The 16,793-nt window shown below is 42.3% G+C and overlaps 1 protein-coding gene across 1 annotated transcript in view; it reads right to left on the bottom strand.

Moving 5' to 3' along the window:
- LOC106586112 (actin-related protein 3) overlaps window positions 1–14,182 on the bottom strand; it is a 28,880-nt gene extending 14,698 nt beyond the window's left edge. Inside the window, exons 1-7 of the mRNA XM_014172983.3 lie at window positions 13,965–14,182; window positions 6,948–7,003; window positions 6,355–6,467; window positions 4,542–4,652; window positions 2,771–2,866; window positions 2,443–2,550; window positions 1,441–1,584 (exon numbers count right to left, since the gene is read on the bottom strand). Coding sequence (XP_014028458.1) covers window positions 1,441–1,584; window positions 2,443–2,550; window positions 2,771–2,866; window positions 4,542–4,652; window positions 6,355–6,467; window positions 6,948–7,003; window positions 13,965–14,008 — 672 coding nt within the window. The 5' untranslated portion in view covers window positions 14,009–14,182. The remainder of the gene's footprint in view (window positions 1–1,440; window positions 1,585–2,442; window positions 2,551–2,770; window positions 2,867–4,541; window positions 4,653–6,354; window positions 6,468–6,947; window positions 7,004–13,964) is intronic.
- Window positions 14,183–16,793: the final 2,611 nt, after the last annotated feature.

The raw sequence follows: 16,793 nt of genomic DNA, 5'->3' as shown, positions 1-16,793 counted from the left end.
TGACGTGACGTAGACCTACACCAGCATGTTGTTTGGGCAACAGTATCTTCTAAATCAAAGAGGAAGACAAAAAAGCAAGAACTTAGCTACATGAAGTAGCGAAGAAAAACATTCAATGTAGCCAAAGATTATAGGGTGCCCGAGGAAACACTGTAGAAATCAGCATATCAACACTTTGGTTCCTACCCTGTCACAATAACTCCTCCCTGGCATTTTCATTTCTTGTCATGTCAAACAACACTGTATACAAAGTGCCCACTATTGTATATTAACTATAGAATTAGAATAATCCCTCTATTGCCATGATTCAAACAAGTGTTTTGCTCTAAATTGCAAGTAAAATTGCAATTGCAACATTTAGTTTAAAAAAAGGTCAAGATTGTTTGCCCATATCATGTAGCCCTATGTAGCAGTGTGGAAATGTTCTCAAATGAGTGCTGTAAATGCCGAAATTGCTGGAAATTAATTTAGGTAGAAGTTGAATTGAACAGTATAAAACAATCAGAATGGAGAAAGACCCGTTGAAATCACTTAGAATGTATGTCTTGCCACCCTAGGGTAACACACTACTCATAAAGCAAATGTTGAACATTCATTACTCAAAAACATAAAATACCATAAAATACTGTCCAATTATAATTCTTTTAAATACCGTGATATGATATTTTGACCATATCGCCCAGCCCTAGTATGGCTATAAGATTGCATGGAACTGCCCCATTTGGTCTATCCCTATTAGTAATAGAAATTGGAATTACTTTTTAGGCCCTGTGGCCGCAGCCAATGTCAATATGAGGAACTCACAGAGTAACCAATTATGGAATGTTATAAACTGACCTACATGAGCTTTGGTTTCTATTGTGCATCAGCCCAAGCCCTCAACATGATTTGAAAACCAATAATGGGACTAGTAGACTAGTGCCAGAAAGACAAAACAGTGAGACTTCTGCCAGAGTGGTCGGTCCAGGACCAGAGTGACAGGTATTGTGATGCAGTAGCGTGATTTGCATGGAACTTTTGACCTGTTGTAGTCAAGCCAAGCTAGTATGCTAATACCATGTAGAATGTGTTGCAAATCGTCCCTGAAACTGTTCTTGTGAAAGCGAAACATACAGTATTTTGTTGGGTCTACGGAACTGCAACAGGGTATGTAATTTGTGTGTGAAAATGCCCTAAGACAACATAGGATCATTTCAATTAGAATTCAACATTCTGGAAAAACTTGCCTCAGAGAACCAGGGATACAGTTAGGGTTGAAAATTTGGTCTAGGATTGGCTCCTTGACTATACTGTGAACCAGTACATTTACATTTACGTCATTTAGCAGACGCTCTTATCCAGAGCGACTTACAAATTGGTGCATTCACCTTATGATATCCAGTAGTGGTTAGTAATAGGAGAAGTGGTGGATGATCAGAAATGTAGTTCGCTGCAACCTACCTTGACTGCCTTGGCTGTCTCCAGGGACTGCTCTGGGGGGATGCCCACCTCTCGCTCCCTCAAAAGCTGCTGGGTGAAGTAGGTGATGTCACGACCAGCGATGGGAATGTGCTTTATACAGCTGCCGATGACGTAGCCCTCAGCCTATAGCAACACAAAGACAGATGAGTCAGAGTTCACAATGCTGGGAGTAAGGTGATGTGACAGCATATAAGAATAAGTAGGTCAAAGTAGATGCATATGTTTAAATTACTCTACTGCCTGATTAACGCTATTGTGCTGAACTAAACTTACTGCTTGGATATTCTATTTTCACATTGTCCTTTTCAGAATGGTTTCCAGCAAATATGGTGGATGTGTAACAAGGCCAGGCCAGTACAGCTTAAATTTGGCTCAGTAGTGTGAAAAGAGTATGAGGGAATATACTGTATACTTTTACCAAACTTGAATGACCATGAATAAGCAGTGGCTTGTACATCCTGCAGGGCAGTTTAAAACCAAAATGGTGACTAAATCACCATTGCACAACTTGTGTTCTTGCCAGGAAATTCCTTCTTTACCTAAGTCTGTGTATCAAAAGTATACAGTGGCCTACTTTCATAGTTTCCTCTCCATCATCTTCACTGATTGAAAATAAATGGACAAGAAAAAAAGAAAAAAAACATATGAATCTTTCCCTGGCTTTTACCAATCCAGTCTTTTTTAAGATCAGTTCAGAAAATACGAAAGGAGACAAGCAAATGAGGCCACTGAAAAGTGTTGAGACGCATGAACCTGAACTTGAACGATTAGGGGTCTTGCTGAGGGAGCCTTTCATTAGAACCAGGGTTGTGCTCAGTATGGCACACAGAATCCAAACACTTTGTAATGGAACAAACAAATCAGTTCAGATTGTACCTCCCCATTACAAAATGTTCTCTCCCTATACTGTGTTTGTAATATATCTGTATTTTCTGTCATGTGTGAGAAGGCTGTCCTTAGGTCAGCTGATGTGCCACTCACCACAGGGATAACGTGGGTGACTCCGTCTCCACTGTCGATGACCGTCCCAGTCAGTGTCCTCTCCCCTACCTGTCTGGATGTCCAGGAGGCCGCCAGTGCCAGGACAGCCTTGGGGGGGGGAACAGAGAAAACAGCATCAATGTGACACCCTTGTAAAACAACACTGTCGTGTCCTACATCAGAAAGTCTGCGATGTCATTGACCACATCCTTTACCACAACATTAAACAGCAGAGGCAGTTACGGAGTCTGTGTTTTATACAGTTTAACAGCATATCGGCTGTGTGTGTGTGCTAGATAAAATTGTGTTCCCAGAGATTAAGCTTTACCTGCACTGCGATGTAGAGCCCTGGGACATTGAAGGACTCAAACATGATCTCTGCTGTGTACTCTCTGTTCTCTGGTGTGTTCAGAGGAGGCTCTGTCTGCAAGAGGACACCACAGTACTGGGAGTTAAGACTTCCACACACAGACACACTAATCCAACCCATATCAGGTTTATTAACAACCACATGGACACTCAATTAGGCCTGGCACAATTACCGTATAACCGACGGTTATGACCTTTTAATTATTTTAGCGTGTGGAATGAACAGCTGATTGAAGACCGGACGGCCGGGCATTCTTGCGGTAGAGTCAGTTTCAGCGGTAACACGGACTCGTTATCAACGTTTTTATTTATTTCACCTTTATTTAACCAGGTAGGCCAGTTGAGAACAAGTTCTCATTTACAACTGCGACCTGGCCAAGATAAAGCAAAGCAGTTCGACACAAACAACAACACAGAGTTACACATGGAATAAACAAACATACAGTCAATAATACAGTAGAAAAAGTCTACATACAGTGTGTGCAAATGAGGTAGGATAAGGGAGGTAAGGCAATAAATAGGCCATGGTGGCGAAGTAATGACAATATAGTAATTAAACACTGGAATGGTAGATGTGCAGAAGATGAATATGCAAGTAGAGATACTGGGGTGCAAAGGAGCAAGATAACTAAATAAATACCATATGGGGATGAGGTAGTTGGATGGGCTATTTACAGATGGGCTATGTACAGGTGCAGTGATCTGTGAGCTGCTGACAGCTGGTACTTAAAGTTAGTGAGGGAGATATGAGTCTCCAGCTTCAGTGAGTTTTGCAGTTCGTTCCAGTCATTGGCAGCAGAAAACTGGAAGGAAAGGCGGCCAAAGGAAGAATTGGCTTTGGGGGTGACCAGTGAGATATATCTGCTGGAGCGCGTGTTACGGGTGGGTGCTGCTATGGTGACCAGTGAGCTGAGATAAGGCGGGGCTTTACCTAGCAGAGACTTGTAGATGACCTGGAGCCAGTGGGTTTGGTGACGAGTATGAAGCGATGGCCAACCAACGAGAGCGTACAGGTTGCAGTGGTGGGTAGTATATGGGGCTTTGGTGACAAAACGGATGGCACTGCATCCAATTTGTTGAGTAGTGTTGGAGGCTATTTTGTAAATGACATCGCCGAAGTCGAGGATCGGTAGGATGGTCAGTTTGACGAGGGTATGTTTGGCAGCATGAGTGAAGGATGCATTGCTGCGAAATAGGAAGCCGATTCTAGATTTAATTTTAGATTAAATAAATAAATAACTTTTGGTATAATTTTCATGCTGAAGATTCAAGAAAAATGTTGCATTTTTCAAAATGTTCCAGCCAATTCGCTTTATTTTTGTAATACATTACACTAGATCTATTGGATCTATTTTCAACCTTTTAAGGAATAGTCAGATTTGTGTTAATGGATCAAACACTGGCTTTAAATGCAACCCATTTCACAGCGAATGAGAAAGCTCATCATGTAAAGATTTTGGCCGACTGTTTTAAACATTTAGTTTCAGTTCCCTTCACTAGCGGCTCCATTTCACTTGGCTCACAGTGCCGATATAGTTGTACTTCCTCAAGTCTCTTGACATTTATGACATCACTTTTTAAACCACGGGTGCACAACTCAGGCCCTTGAGTTCCACAGTACAGCTGTTTTTTGTTTCTCCCATGAAGTTGGAAAGAGAGCCTACCCTCTATCCATCAACATGGTTTCTTCCTATTCTGTAAATGTCCCATTTGGTCCATTGGCCTCTTACCAACAGGAAGTAGTGGTCCTCAGGCTCTGCCCTCAGGTACTTGAAGATGACCTGCTCCATGAACCTCTCCATTAGGTCCCAGTCCTCCACGATGCCATGACGGATCGGCCACTGGTGGGCGAGAGGTCAAAGGTCAGTCACACAGGCAAACATAAAGGCTAGTAAATTCCTTAGGGACACCAAGTACACCAACATACACTTTAGTGCATGGATGAATGAAACTTCAAGTACACCAACTTACATTTAGGACATGACCTAGTGACAAACCAAGTACACTGAACAAAAATATAAAAATGCAACACGTATCTGAGTTGGTCCCATGTGGTGAAATAAAAGATCTCAGAAATGTTCCATACACACAAAAAGCTAATTTCTCAAAAATGTTGCGCACAAATTTGTTTACATCCCTGTTAGTGAGCATTTCTCCTTTGCAAAGATAATCGTTCCACTTGATAGTTGTGGCATATTTAGAAGCTGATTAAAAACAGCATGATCATTACACAGGTGCACAGTGTGCTGGGGACAATAAAAGGCCACTAAAACGTGCAGTTGTTACAACGCCACCGATGTCTCACGTTGGGTGAGTGTACCACTGGCATGCTGACTGCAAAAATGTCCACCAGAGCTGTTGACAGAAAATGTAATGTTCATTTCTCTACCATAAGTCACCTCCAACGTTGTTTTAGAGAATTTGGCAGTACGTTCAACCAGCCTCAGAACTGCAGACCACGTGTATGGCATCGTGTGGGCCAGCGGTTTGCTGATGTGAACAGAGTGCCCCATGGTGGCAGTGGGGTTATGCAAGGGCAGGCATAAGCTACGGACAACAAACAATCGCATTTTATCTATGGCAATTTGAATGCACAGAGATACAGTGAGGAGATCCTGAGGCCCACTGTTGTGCCATTCATCCGCCGCTATCACCTCATGTTTCAGCATGATAATGCATGGCTCCATGTCTCAACGATCTGTACACAATTACTGGAGGCTGAAAATGTCCCAGTTCTTCCATGACCTGCATACTCACCAAACATGTCACCCAATGAGCATGTTTGTGATGCTCTGGATCAACATGTACAACAGCGAGTTCCAGTTAACAATAATATCCAGCAACTTCGCACAGCCATTGAAGAGACGTGGGACAAGATTCCACAGGCCACAATCAAAAGCCTGATCAACTCTTTGCGAAGGTGATCTGCCTCATGCAGAGGGACACATGGTGATCACACCAGATACGGACTGGTTTTCTGATTCACGACCCTATTTTTTTTTTGTATCTGTGACCAACAGATGCATATCTGTATTCCCAGTCATGTGAAATCCATAGATTAAGGCCTAATGAAATGACTTCAATTGACTGATTTCCTTATATGAACTGCAACTCTGTAAAATCTTTGAAATGTTCTGCATGTTGCGTTTATATTTTTATTATTTTGCATACAATAACATACAGTTCGTAGGCCTGCATGGCTTAGTGACACTAACATACATTCAGTACATGGCTTAGTGACTAGCTGTGACAGATGCCTCTCTAGTGAAGTATACTGGTTTCCATATTGCCTTGGAATAGGAATCTGTTAAACACACAGTATGCGAGTTATCACGACACACCTTGCGGGCCGCGTGACACACCTTACATGACAACTTCCAATTGGTGGGCTTGTGCATTGTATTGGTCACATAAAAATTACTTCTAGGCTGTCATGTTTTGCTGTCATGTTTGGCATTGGGCAGGTTTGTTTGTTGTTTATGTGAGCTTTGATATACTGTATTGGGTGGGCCTGTAGCCTTTTCAAGTGAACAGGTTCGGTACCTTTGTGGCGTAATTGGGCTTGTCTATCCCCTCGTCGCCAATGAAGAAGTCCAGGTCATCCACCCCCTTGACCGTCCTTGATCCAACCTTGGCTGACTCTTTGATTGCAATACCTGGGAGGGAGAGATGGAGGGAGAGAGCAAGAGCGCGCGAGAAAGCGCACGAAAGAGAAAGAGCGAGAGAGTGAGTGAGAGCAAGAGAGAGCACGTGAAAGAGAGAGCGAGAGAGACCGTGTGAGAGAGAGTGCGAGAAAGAGAGAGAATCGATTAGACTAAGGCTGTGTTTGATGAAAGAGCTTTGTTAGGGATACTATGTTTGTTCTCTAAATAAAACACTAATTCAGTCAAACACCAAGTGCAAGAGTGAACTATGCCCTCACTGTTCACTATCCGGACTTGTATTCCCAACGCATGGCCCCAAAGGGTTCCTCTTTGAAACCGTGTTAGCTCTCTGCTTGACCAGCTTTAATATTACTTTGGTCTCGGCAACACATTTAAAAAAAAAAAAATTTAAAATCACCACTGGCTGAGTTCAAGTTCAACAGCTAGGCCTACCCTCTATGTAAGGCGAATCGCCTGGACAGATATACTCACATGATGGAACAATGAACTGTGGCTCTGTGTTCCCTGCATACCCCAGCTTTGTGTATCTGGAAGAGAGAGAAAAGGTAGCTACACCATTAGATTTAACAGCCATGGTAGACTTAACACATGCTCACTGTGCACATTTATGTTGTATGGGTGCCAGTTTGTAAAAAAGAAAAGAAAATATATCTTAGCAAGCCTAGACTATATTTTGGTTAGCTTCAATACAACCCCTGTTCTTCTAGGGATCAGAGCCAACAACTGCAGCTCGACTCTGAATAGCCTACCCTTCGATAGGAAGTGTAAAAGGGCATTTGGAATCAAAGCGGCTATTCATACATTTCCCAAAATCCAACACACGTATAAATCTTAGCATAGCGTCATCCTACAACTGGTTTGAGTGCCAGCAGTGTTGCATTTGAAGTTCACTTGCAGTAGGCTAAAGCCTTCTGCAGATCGATAATGAAGCCTAGAGTGCTCAGCCCAAAAATGTACAGAAACTGTCAAAATCATTAAAAGGGGCATATTACTGTTTGAAAGTTGGCAGTCGGCAGAAATCTCTGTGAAAACTTGGGGTGGGCATTTAGGCTAGCATGGCACAGATTTTCCACACATACCTGGAAACCTATCTAATGGTCTTTTGTTGTGGTCAAAACAATTCCCCAAATTTTTCCCACGTATAGACGTAACCCTTGGAACATAACCTAGCTTAAATACTACATCAAAGACTTAAATACTAGTACTTTTCATGGGCCTTTCTATGATCCTTTGTGTAGTGGCGTTTTGCTAGGCACATGCTAGCCAGATGTGGGCGGCTGTGGCTCTGTTCTCCCATCATTTCCTGGACAGGGCCCGTGGGAATGATAGAGGACACTGTTAAAGAGTGCCAAAGCACAGTGGGCATCAAAGACTACAGTAGGCAAGTAACTCCTAGTCATAACAGTGCAGTCTTCCAGCTCGTGTACTTAGGAGGCAGTAGCAGTCTCTAACGTGCATGTGCATGAACCAAAAATAAGGACATAGCCTAGTTGATACACACACTAGCTAGATATATGGTAGGGCTGGCCCCGACTAAAAAAAAAGTCTTAGTCGACCGACAGTCGGATTGTTCTTTCGACCAATCAATAAAACACACAAATTACTCAAGAAAGAACACAATGTTCACACTGTGTTCAAAACAATGACAGCGAGTACCTGTGTGACTGGTGCACGTTGTCTCGCTCTCCTCTCTACTGCAGCGAAAAGGCATCACAGCACAGAAATTGTTTATTGCGCTGTCCGTGCTGAAGCTGCAACATAATTTACGCCATTTAGTTTGTTACTTGTTTCTGACTGAAAAATTCTGTTTACGAAATCCCTCATTTGTTTTGGAAAAATACTGTCTATTCCCTCAAACCTTGCACTCTTTACGTGAAAAATGTAAGCAGCGCATGCATGTGACCAATAGGGCCTGACCTATAACCTATCATAATCACGTCAATAAATTGTTTATAACAAACTCCGAACACGTGACAGCAAAATGGATGCGGCGGACGTGAAAAAGAAACTTGAACTGGTTACTCAGGAGGGAAAGGGGAAGTCATCTGCGGAAGTTGTTGGAAAACTACTGGAGATCAATAAATCCAACACACCTATAAAAGGAGGGTATAGGAGCAAGCATTGCGTGAGGATCCTGTGTGCCAAACAGTTGCTGTTAGATTACAATATTTTTATTTTTACTGACAATTTGGAACAGTATAAACACAAAATAAGTATACCAGAGTCTATTCTAAAAAAATAGATATATAAATATAAAGTAGGGCTGGGCGGTGTACCGTATTTTATGATATACCGGTATTGATGCTGGGACCGGTTGGGGTTTTTAATTTACCTTCTACACCGTTATTTGAATGTTTGGTTTGTTAAATGTGATACGCCATGTCTAATGTCCATTTTTATAGTTTACTTCGCTACCTGAGTCATCTCTCTCCGTGCCACTTTCCACACAGACTTAGCCACACCCTGTCGCTCAAGGAGAGCATTTGATGTTCCTCAACCACGAGACGCTTGCGTTCAGTCTGCATAGTCAATGCAGCACATGCAACAATGTTGATGACAACAATGCTGTTTTCACTTTGCTTCTTAATATGAATCCACTGGCGTTCTATAATGACACTATTAGTTTGTTTCTTACATCAGCAAACAGCTAGTTTGTATTTTTTTTTAATTTTTAATTTTTTAATATTTTTTTTGTTGCATTTTCCAATTAAGAACATTCAAAACAAAAGTGAAAATATGTTAGACAACAAAGGACAAAGTGACGGTAACAGACGAGCGTAATAAAAAATAAAAATTATATATACGGGCATACATAATACATAAAAAACATACATGATACATAAATCATAATAAAATAAATATTAATAATAATAATGAGACATTGATTCATATGGTCACCTGCTGTAAGCTACATATTATACATTACGTGTGAAACATTATATAAGAATTATATAGAGATTCAATCAATGTGGTGTGGGGGGAGATTCTCCATATAGTCAATAAAAGGTTGCCAAATTCTGTAAAATGTCTTTAACTTATTCCTCAAGCAGTAAGTGATTTTCTCCAGTGGGATACAACTATAAACTTCCGATAGCCACATTGCCACTGGTAGAGGGGAATCCGATTTCCATTTCAAGGCAATACATTTCTTGGCAATCGCTAGCAATATTTCTGTTAGCTTTATAGTATGACTTTGCCTAAGATTGGTGTTAGTATAGTTACCCAGTAGGCAGACCTCGGGGTCTAAAGGGAATGCAACCCCGTGGATTGAGGATATGGTATCGCATACCCCCTGCCTAGTTTGTATTTTCTTAGCAAGTTGCCCTAAATCTTGTGAGACGCTTATTGTTAGCTGCTAATGCTAATAGCTAGCTAATAAATGTACTGAGTAAGAGCAAACGTAGCTACCCAATACAGCCTGATAATACCAGTGATGGTGTAGACCTAAATCAGCATGTTGTTTGTGCAACAGTATCTTCTAAATCAATGAGGAATATGCAAAGCAAGAATGTTAGCTACATTAAGTAGCTAAGAGAAAACATGCAATGTAGCCAAAGCTTATATGGTCCCCTAGGAAACACTTATCAACACTTTAGTTCCTACCCTGTCACAATAACTTCTCCCTGGCATTTTAATGTGTTGTCATCTCAAACACTGTAACCCGTAGCACTCACATCTGTACCCATGAAGTGCCTTGAAAGGCTGGTCAAGGCTCACATCAACACCATCATCGCAGAAACCCTAGACCCAAACCAATTTGCCGCCCCAACAGATCCACAGATGATGCAATCTCCATTGCACTCCACACTGCCCTTTCCCACCTGGACAAAAGGAAGACCTATGTGAGAATGCTATTCACTGACTACAGCTCAGTGTTCAACACCATAGCGCCTCCAAAGCTCATCACTAAGCTAAGGACCCTGGGACTAAACACCTTCCTCTGCAACTGGATCCAGCAGGTTGGGCGCTTCAAGTTCTAAGGTGCCCACATCACCAACAAACTAACATGGTCCAAGCACACCAAGACAGTCGTGAAGAGGGCACGACATACCTATTCCCACTCAGGGGACTGAAAAGATTTGGCATGGGTCCTCAGATCCCCAAAAGGTTCTACAGCTGCACCAGAGAGAGCATCCTGGCTGGTTGCATCACTGCCTGGTATGGCAACTGCTCGGCCTCCAACCGCAAGGCACTACAGAGGGTAGTGTGAATGGCCCAGTACATCACTGGGGCCAAGCTTCCTGCCAGCCAGGGCCTCTATACCAGGCGGAGGCAGAGGAAGGCCCTAAAAATTGTCAAAGATTCCAGCCGCCTTAGTCATAGACTGTGCTCTCTGCTACCGCACGGCAAGCGGTACCGGAGCGCCAAGTCTAGGTCCGAGAGGTTTCTAAACAGCTTCTACCCCGAAGCCATAAGACTCCTTAACATCTATTCAAATGGCTACCCAGACTATTTGCAGACAGGTGCAAATCAGACAGGTGTCTTGTGCACCATTAAAAAAATATATATTTTGCGACTGCTTGACTAAAGAAATCTCGGTCGACCAACAGTCTATCGACCAAACACATGACCAGTCAACTAAAATGTGGTCAGCTCTAGGATATAGCCTAGTTTAGTTGAGACAATACCTTAAGGATATAGCCTAGTTGAGACAATACCATAAGGATATAGGCCTAGCTTAGCTGACACTACAATAAGGATGAGACATTGTCTGAGGTGCTTGTCAATTCCATAGTTTCAATGAACAGGCTATAGCCTAGCTAGAAAGTAGGCTAGGCCTAGTTGCTTATAAAAGCCTAACTATGAGGGAAGAAGAAGAATTCTACTATGTGCACTTGGAACGTGGAAGACACAAAAACATAGGCTTAGGGCTTCATTCCACTGAACAGCCCTAGCTTGTCTGGGGCAACTACCTGCCTCAACAAGCCTGTTGCACCACACTCCTAGCAGTGGACACAACCACAAACACAGGAGTGTTTCAATTCCAAATCGACCTCCTAGCCCTGGGTTCCCCAACTGGCGGCCCACAGGCTGAATTTGGCCCACGGGTGGGTTTTTTTGGTGCCCCAAGTGTTCTGAGCAAATTTCTATTATTATTTAACATTGTCATAAAATACTACATTAAAAACACTAGGAAATCAGCTCCAAGTGATTTTAATTTTGGAAATCTTTTCCCAACTATTCCCACGAAAAATATAGAGACATGATCGTATACAAATGTAAGCAATGACTACGTTTTAGTCAAATATATCTGTTCGGGCTTCTTGCGGTCAATTTGCATTCTACAAATTATTTGTAATTAAAAATAATAAATTGGCCCAGGGCTGAATCTACTTGCTGATCCCCGCCCTAGCCCTTTGTCACTAGATCTTAAAGGATTGGATAGGTGAGATAGGACAATGGACAACCTACCTTCCTCTCCAACTCACCCTCTCTATAGTGGGGATATTCTGACATACTGCGTACACCCAATCTTCTAAAAATCTAGGCCCACTTTCTATGAAAGAGATAGAAGGTAGGGGCTAGAGATCGATTTGGGATTGGGCAGTGGGCCTGAACTGGGTAGCTCTCTCTGAAATGCTAACTGGGCCTATCCACTAGGCTACACTGTGAATCAAGGCCAAATGCAGGCTAAATTTAGACAATGATTAGGTCTAAATATATACAAAATAAAAACTGTTTGCTGTGGATGATAAGCAAAGGACGACTCCACACTAGTCGGAGGTACTAGTCTCAGTTGCAAGCCTGGCCTGCAACACCTAGCCTACATATGAAGCATTTGTTTTGACCAGAATGAACCCCTGCAAAAAAATGATAATAATACACTAGCTAACATAAAACAGTGTCTCTTTCACATAGCCCCGAACACATCTTTTACAGAGGAGTGGACAAACTAGCCCTACAATAACAGTGAAATGGAACAGTTGAGTTCTAAGAATAGCATCCCACTTGTGCTTGAGGTAAAAGGATGTGGAGTTCAGTTCACACATTTTGGCTATCTGAGCGTGACTCATGAGCTGTGTGGTGGTGTACTCGACTTGACTTCTGCTGGTCTGGTACTTTAGCATCTTGGCCTTCTCAGCATTTTCAAACATCTGCTTTACAAAGGAGTTACCCTCATTCTCCATCCTCAGCTGTAGTTTCCTGTCCTCTTCCCCAGCGAGGACCAGATGCACTAGCCTAATAGCCCAAACGGAGGGGGGAGATAAGTGGAGAGGTATGCAGGGCAACATACAGAGTGACGAGTTCAAGTCTTTACACGCTAGTGCTGCGGCACAGTCACATCTCAGTTAGGCAATAACCCTAACTATAGTATTAAACATAAATCCCTATCATTTCAAATAATCTACATCTAGGCCAAGGATATATCAAATGCATACATTAGATATTCCTCCTTAGATTAAATCATGTACATTGATAAACAATAAGTAGGCCTAACAATGAATACAAGTAACAGATGCAGAGAATTGCACTAGCAATAATTATTCAAAGACTGAGGACCGCACAAAAACATTCTTGTGTTACTGAATAAGATTCACCAAAGTGATTATTTGCTAAAACAAGGCAACTAGAATGTCGTGGTGTATTGCACAGTTCGATAATGAGGGATTAGCCTAGGCCTAACTGTTCCTAAATCACTGGCTTTGAATACATCTTAGGACGTGCAATTAATATATTGGCATCCAAAACTATTAGGGATAAAGCAGAAGTATGCACAATCAATGAAAAAGCGTTGTAGAACTGTGAGGTCCCCCTTCAGTGAAAAGTCCCTTGCTTATTTACGAATTCGAATCAGTCTTTGTTATTTAGAAAAATGATTCATGTGTAGTTTCATTTGAGATATTTAAGGATCCGACTAGGGCTAAAGTGAAGAAATTAGAGAAGTTTGCTAATCAAAAAAACATGTTCAGATGCCGAAAACGACCATATATGGACTAAAAAGCGTGAATGAGGAAGTCGACAATATAGGAAGTCGCTCTGCGCGTGCTCAAAGTCGGTGATGACTTATAGTGATCACTGTAAAATTACTTATGAACTGCATAGCTAGTATCTACCATTACACAGTACAAAAAAACATGCAAAGCCCATTTATAACGTCCACTCAAAGTAAGTCAGAAATGTAAAACAGTTCTACTAGAACCCCAGCAATGGGGTTAGTAATTTTATTGTATTGAAAAAGCCTTTCCGACAGAAAAACATGTTCTGATATCAAGCAATTAGCAAGCTTATAGCCATCTTGCTAACGCGTTAGCCAACTAGCGAACACAGCAAACCGCAGTCAATTACAATGAAACAGTCGTGCAATAACGACCTAACAAAACAATGAAAACACATGTTTCGCAATGAATCGGCATGAAAGGTTACATTAATTATATTTAGCAAGCTAACTAGCAACACACCCAGTTGGTGACAGCGATGGGCTCTGTCTCGGTGACACCCAAAATCTCGATGCTCTGTCTGCACCGCGTTCTAGTTTGAATAGCTTACCCTGTACCACAGTCGACAACACACGCCGGTAATCGTCCTGCCATCTCGTGTACTTCTGGTAATCACAAATGTTTGTTTTGAATTGAAAGCAGTCTGGGTCGGGTGGAGGATCTTGCAAACCGTCCACAGGAGTACGGAATCCAGAACCCGCACAGTACAGTTTTTACTTCCGCACTCGGTCTTGGACGGGGAGGTCGTCACTAGGTAACACAGCCACAAAGTCATAAACCCCGCCTCTTTCTACAATTTCTCATCTTAAAATCTGATTTTAAACCTTAACCACACCGCCAACATTATGCCTAACGCTATACTTTAAATATAAACAAAAGTTATAAAAAAACTCATTCATAATATCCGATATAGCCAATTTTTACTTTGTGGCTGCGTTATCTAGTGGAAACCGGCAGGCAGGGAGAGGCAAGATGGCTGACGCCGGGGAGCGCTTGAGCAATGCAGGCAGTGTGGTTCACAGTGGCCCCTGTGTTCGAAAGTAAATTAGAGACATAAGTGTACATGCATATAAAGTATGATTTGCACATGTCAAATATGAGTTTCACCTGTATTATCAGTTTTGTAGTCGCACACAAGACTTGCAAGCACGTAAGTGATGTGTGAATAAATCAACACTTGCAAACATAATTTAAAACAAACATAACTTAATACATAAGTTATGTTAATACATAACTTAATACATAACATACATAACATACATAACATAACTTGATACATTATGTGAATACATTGAATAAGATTTGCAAGCATGCAACTCAATTTGAGAATTAATGCAACTACTTTACTAAACTTGCAACTGGGGAATCTTCATCTGTGAATCAAAACTACATCTGCTAATGTCGAATCTGCTTGCTCTGAGTTTAGCGTCTAACCTCTGCGTTCTATCTTGTCCCAGACTTCTGCTGATCAAGTTTAGCCCATGTAGTCACTGTGCTTCTGCGCTGCATTGCTTAGGGGTTTCTAGGCTGGGTATCTGTAAACCACTTTGTGACTGTTGATTAGGGCTGTCCTGATTAACTTGAGACAATAGGCATGCATTTATAACAAGAACAGTGTGTGTTGTTTTGGTTATATATCCTTATTTTACAAATGTGAACGTTTAGCCGATCAGGAGTGGACTACATTTTAATTAAAATTATTCGCTAGGATGTAATCCACCACTTTTCTAATGAATACTCCTTGTCGGAACAACAAAGTTTTCTATGTATTTATGCTAAATATTCCCTTTTGTCAATAACAGCTTTTACACATCATGGCAACATGCTTGACTGAAAAAATATTTAAACGTGTCTTTAGACTTTATGGAAATTATGGGGGTGATGCTGTTGCCCATTTTTCCAGTAAAATATTCACTGTCCCTCCCTCTCAGGCTCTTGTTTGCAGACTTCCTGATAAACCTGATCCTGTGGGTGGAGGGCTTCTTGGCAGCCATCCCCTTCAGCACGCTGGTGGCCATCTTGGCTTTGTGGTTTGGCATGTCTGGGCCCCTCACCTTCGTGGGCGCCTAGCCTAATTCGGCTTCATGATGCCTGTGAGTTTCACCTATCAATCACGCTGTCTGTATGGATAACTCTTTCAGTTCATCTTACATCATGTGCATTTCCCCCCTAAAGTTGCAATCTCTTTCACACTGGCATAAATCATAGAAAACATAGCATACTAAGAAGGGTTTGTCTTGATGAGTTTCTATGCTACTCTCTGTGCTCCAGGCACACAAAAATACATACAGAACCAGTCAAAAGTTTGGACCCCTACTAATTCAAAGGTTTTTCTTTAGTAAAAATAAACTAAGCAAAAAAACAAACTTCCTCTTACTGTCAACTGTGTTTATTTTCAGAAAACTTAATGTGTAAATATTTGTAGGAACATAACAAGATTCAATAACTGAGACATACACTGAACAAGTTCCACAGACATGTGACTAACAGAAATGTAATAATGTGTCCCTGAACAAAGGGGGGGGGGGGGGGGGATCAAAATCAAAAGTAACAGTCAGTATCTGGTGTGGCCACCAGCTGTATTAAGTACTGCAGTGCATCTCATCCTCATGGATTGCACCAGATTTGTCAGTTCTTGCTGGGAGATGTTACCCCACTCTTCCACAAAGGCACATGCAAGTTCCCGGACATTTCTGGGGTGAATGGCCCAAGCCCTCTGATCCAAAAGGTCCCAGACGTGCTCAATGGGATTGAGATCCGAGCTCTTCGCTGGCCATGCAGGAAATCATGCACAGAGCGAGCAGTATGGCTGGTGGCGTTGTCATGCTGGAGGGTCATGTCAGGATGAGCCTGCAGGAAGGGTACCACATGAGGGAGGAGGATGTCTTCCCTGTAACGCACAGCATTGAGATTGCCTGCAATGACAACAAGCTCAGTCCAATGATGCTGTGACACACCGCCACAGACCATGACGGACCCTCCACCTCCAAATTGATCCCGCTCCAGAGTACAGGCCTCGGTGTAATGCTCATTCCTTCGACGATAAACGCAAATCCGACCATCACCCCTGGTGAGACAAAACCACAACTCGTCAGTGAAGAGCACTTCTCGCCAGTCCTGTCTGGTCCAGCGACGGTGGGTTTGTGCCCATAGGCGACGTTGTTGCCGGTGATGTCTGGTGAGGACCTGCCTTACAACAGGCCTCAGTCCAGCCTTTCTCAGCCTATTGCGGACCGTTTGTGCACTGATGAGGGATTGTGCATTCCTGGTATAACTCGGGCAGTTGTTGTTGCCATCCTGTACCTGTCCTGCAGGTGTTATGTTCGGATGTAACGATCCTGTGCAGATGTTGTTGCACGTGGTGTGCCACTGTGAGGAC

Source organism: Salmo salar, chromosome 25 (genome assembly GCF_965601325.2).
Source record: "Salmo salar chromosome 25, fSalSal1, whole genome shotgun sequence".
Taxonomy (NCBI): Eukaryota; Metazoa; Chordata; class Actinopteri; order Salmoniformes; family Salmonidae; genus Salmo; species Salmo salar.
The sequence above is the reverse complement of the archived record's forward strand: the minus strand, read 5'-3'. Positions and strand labels throughout refer to the sequence as shown.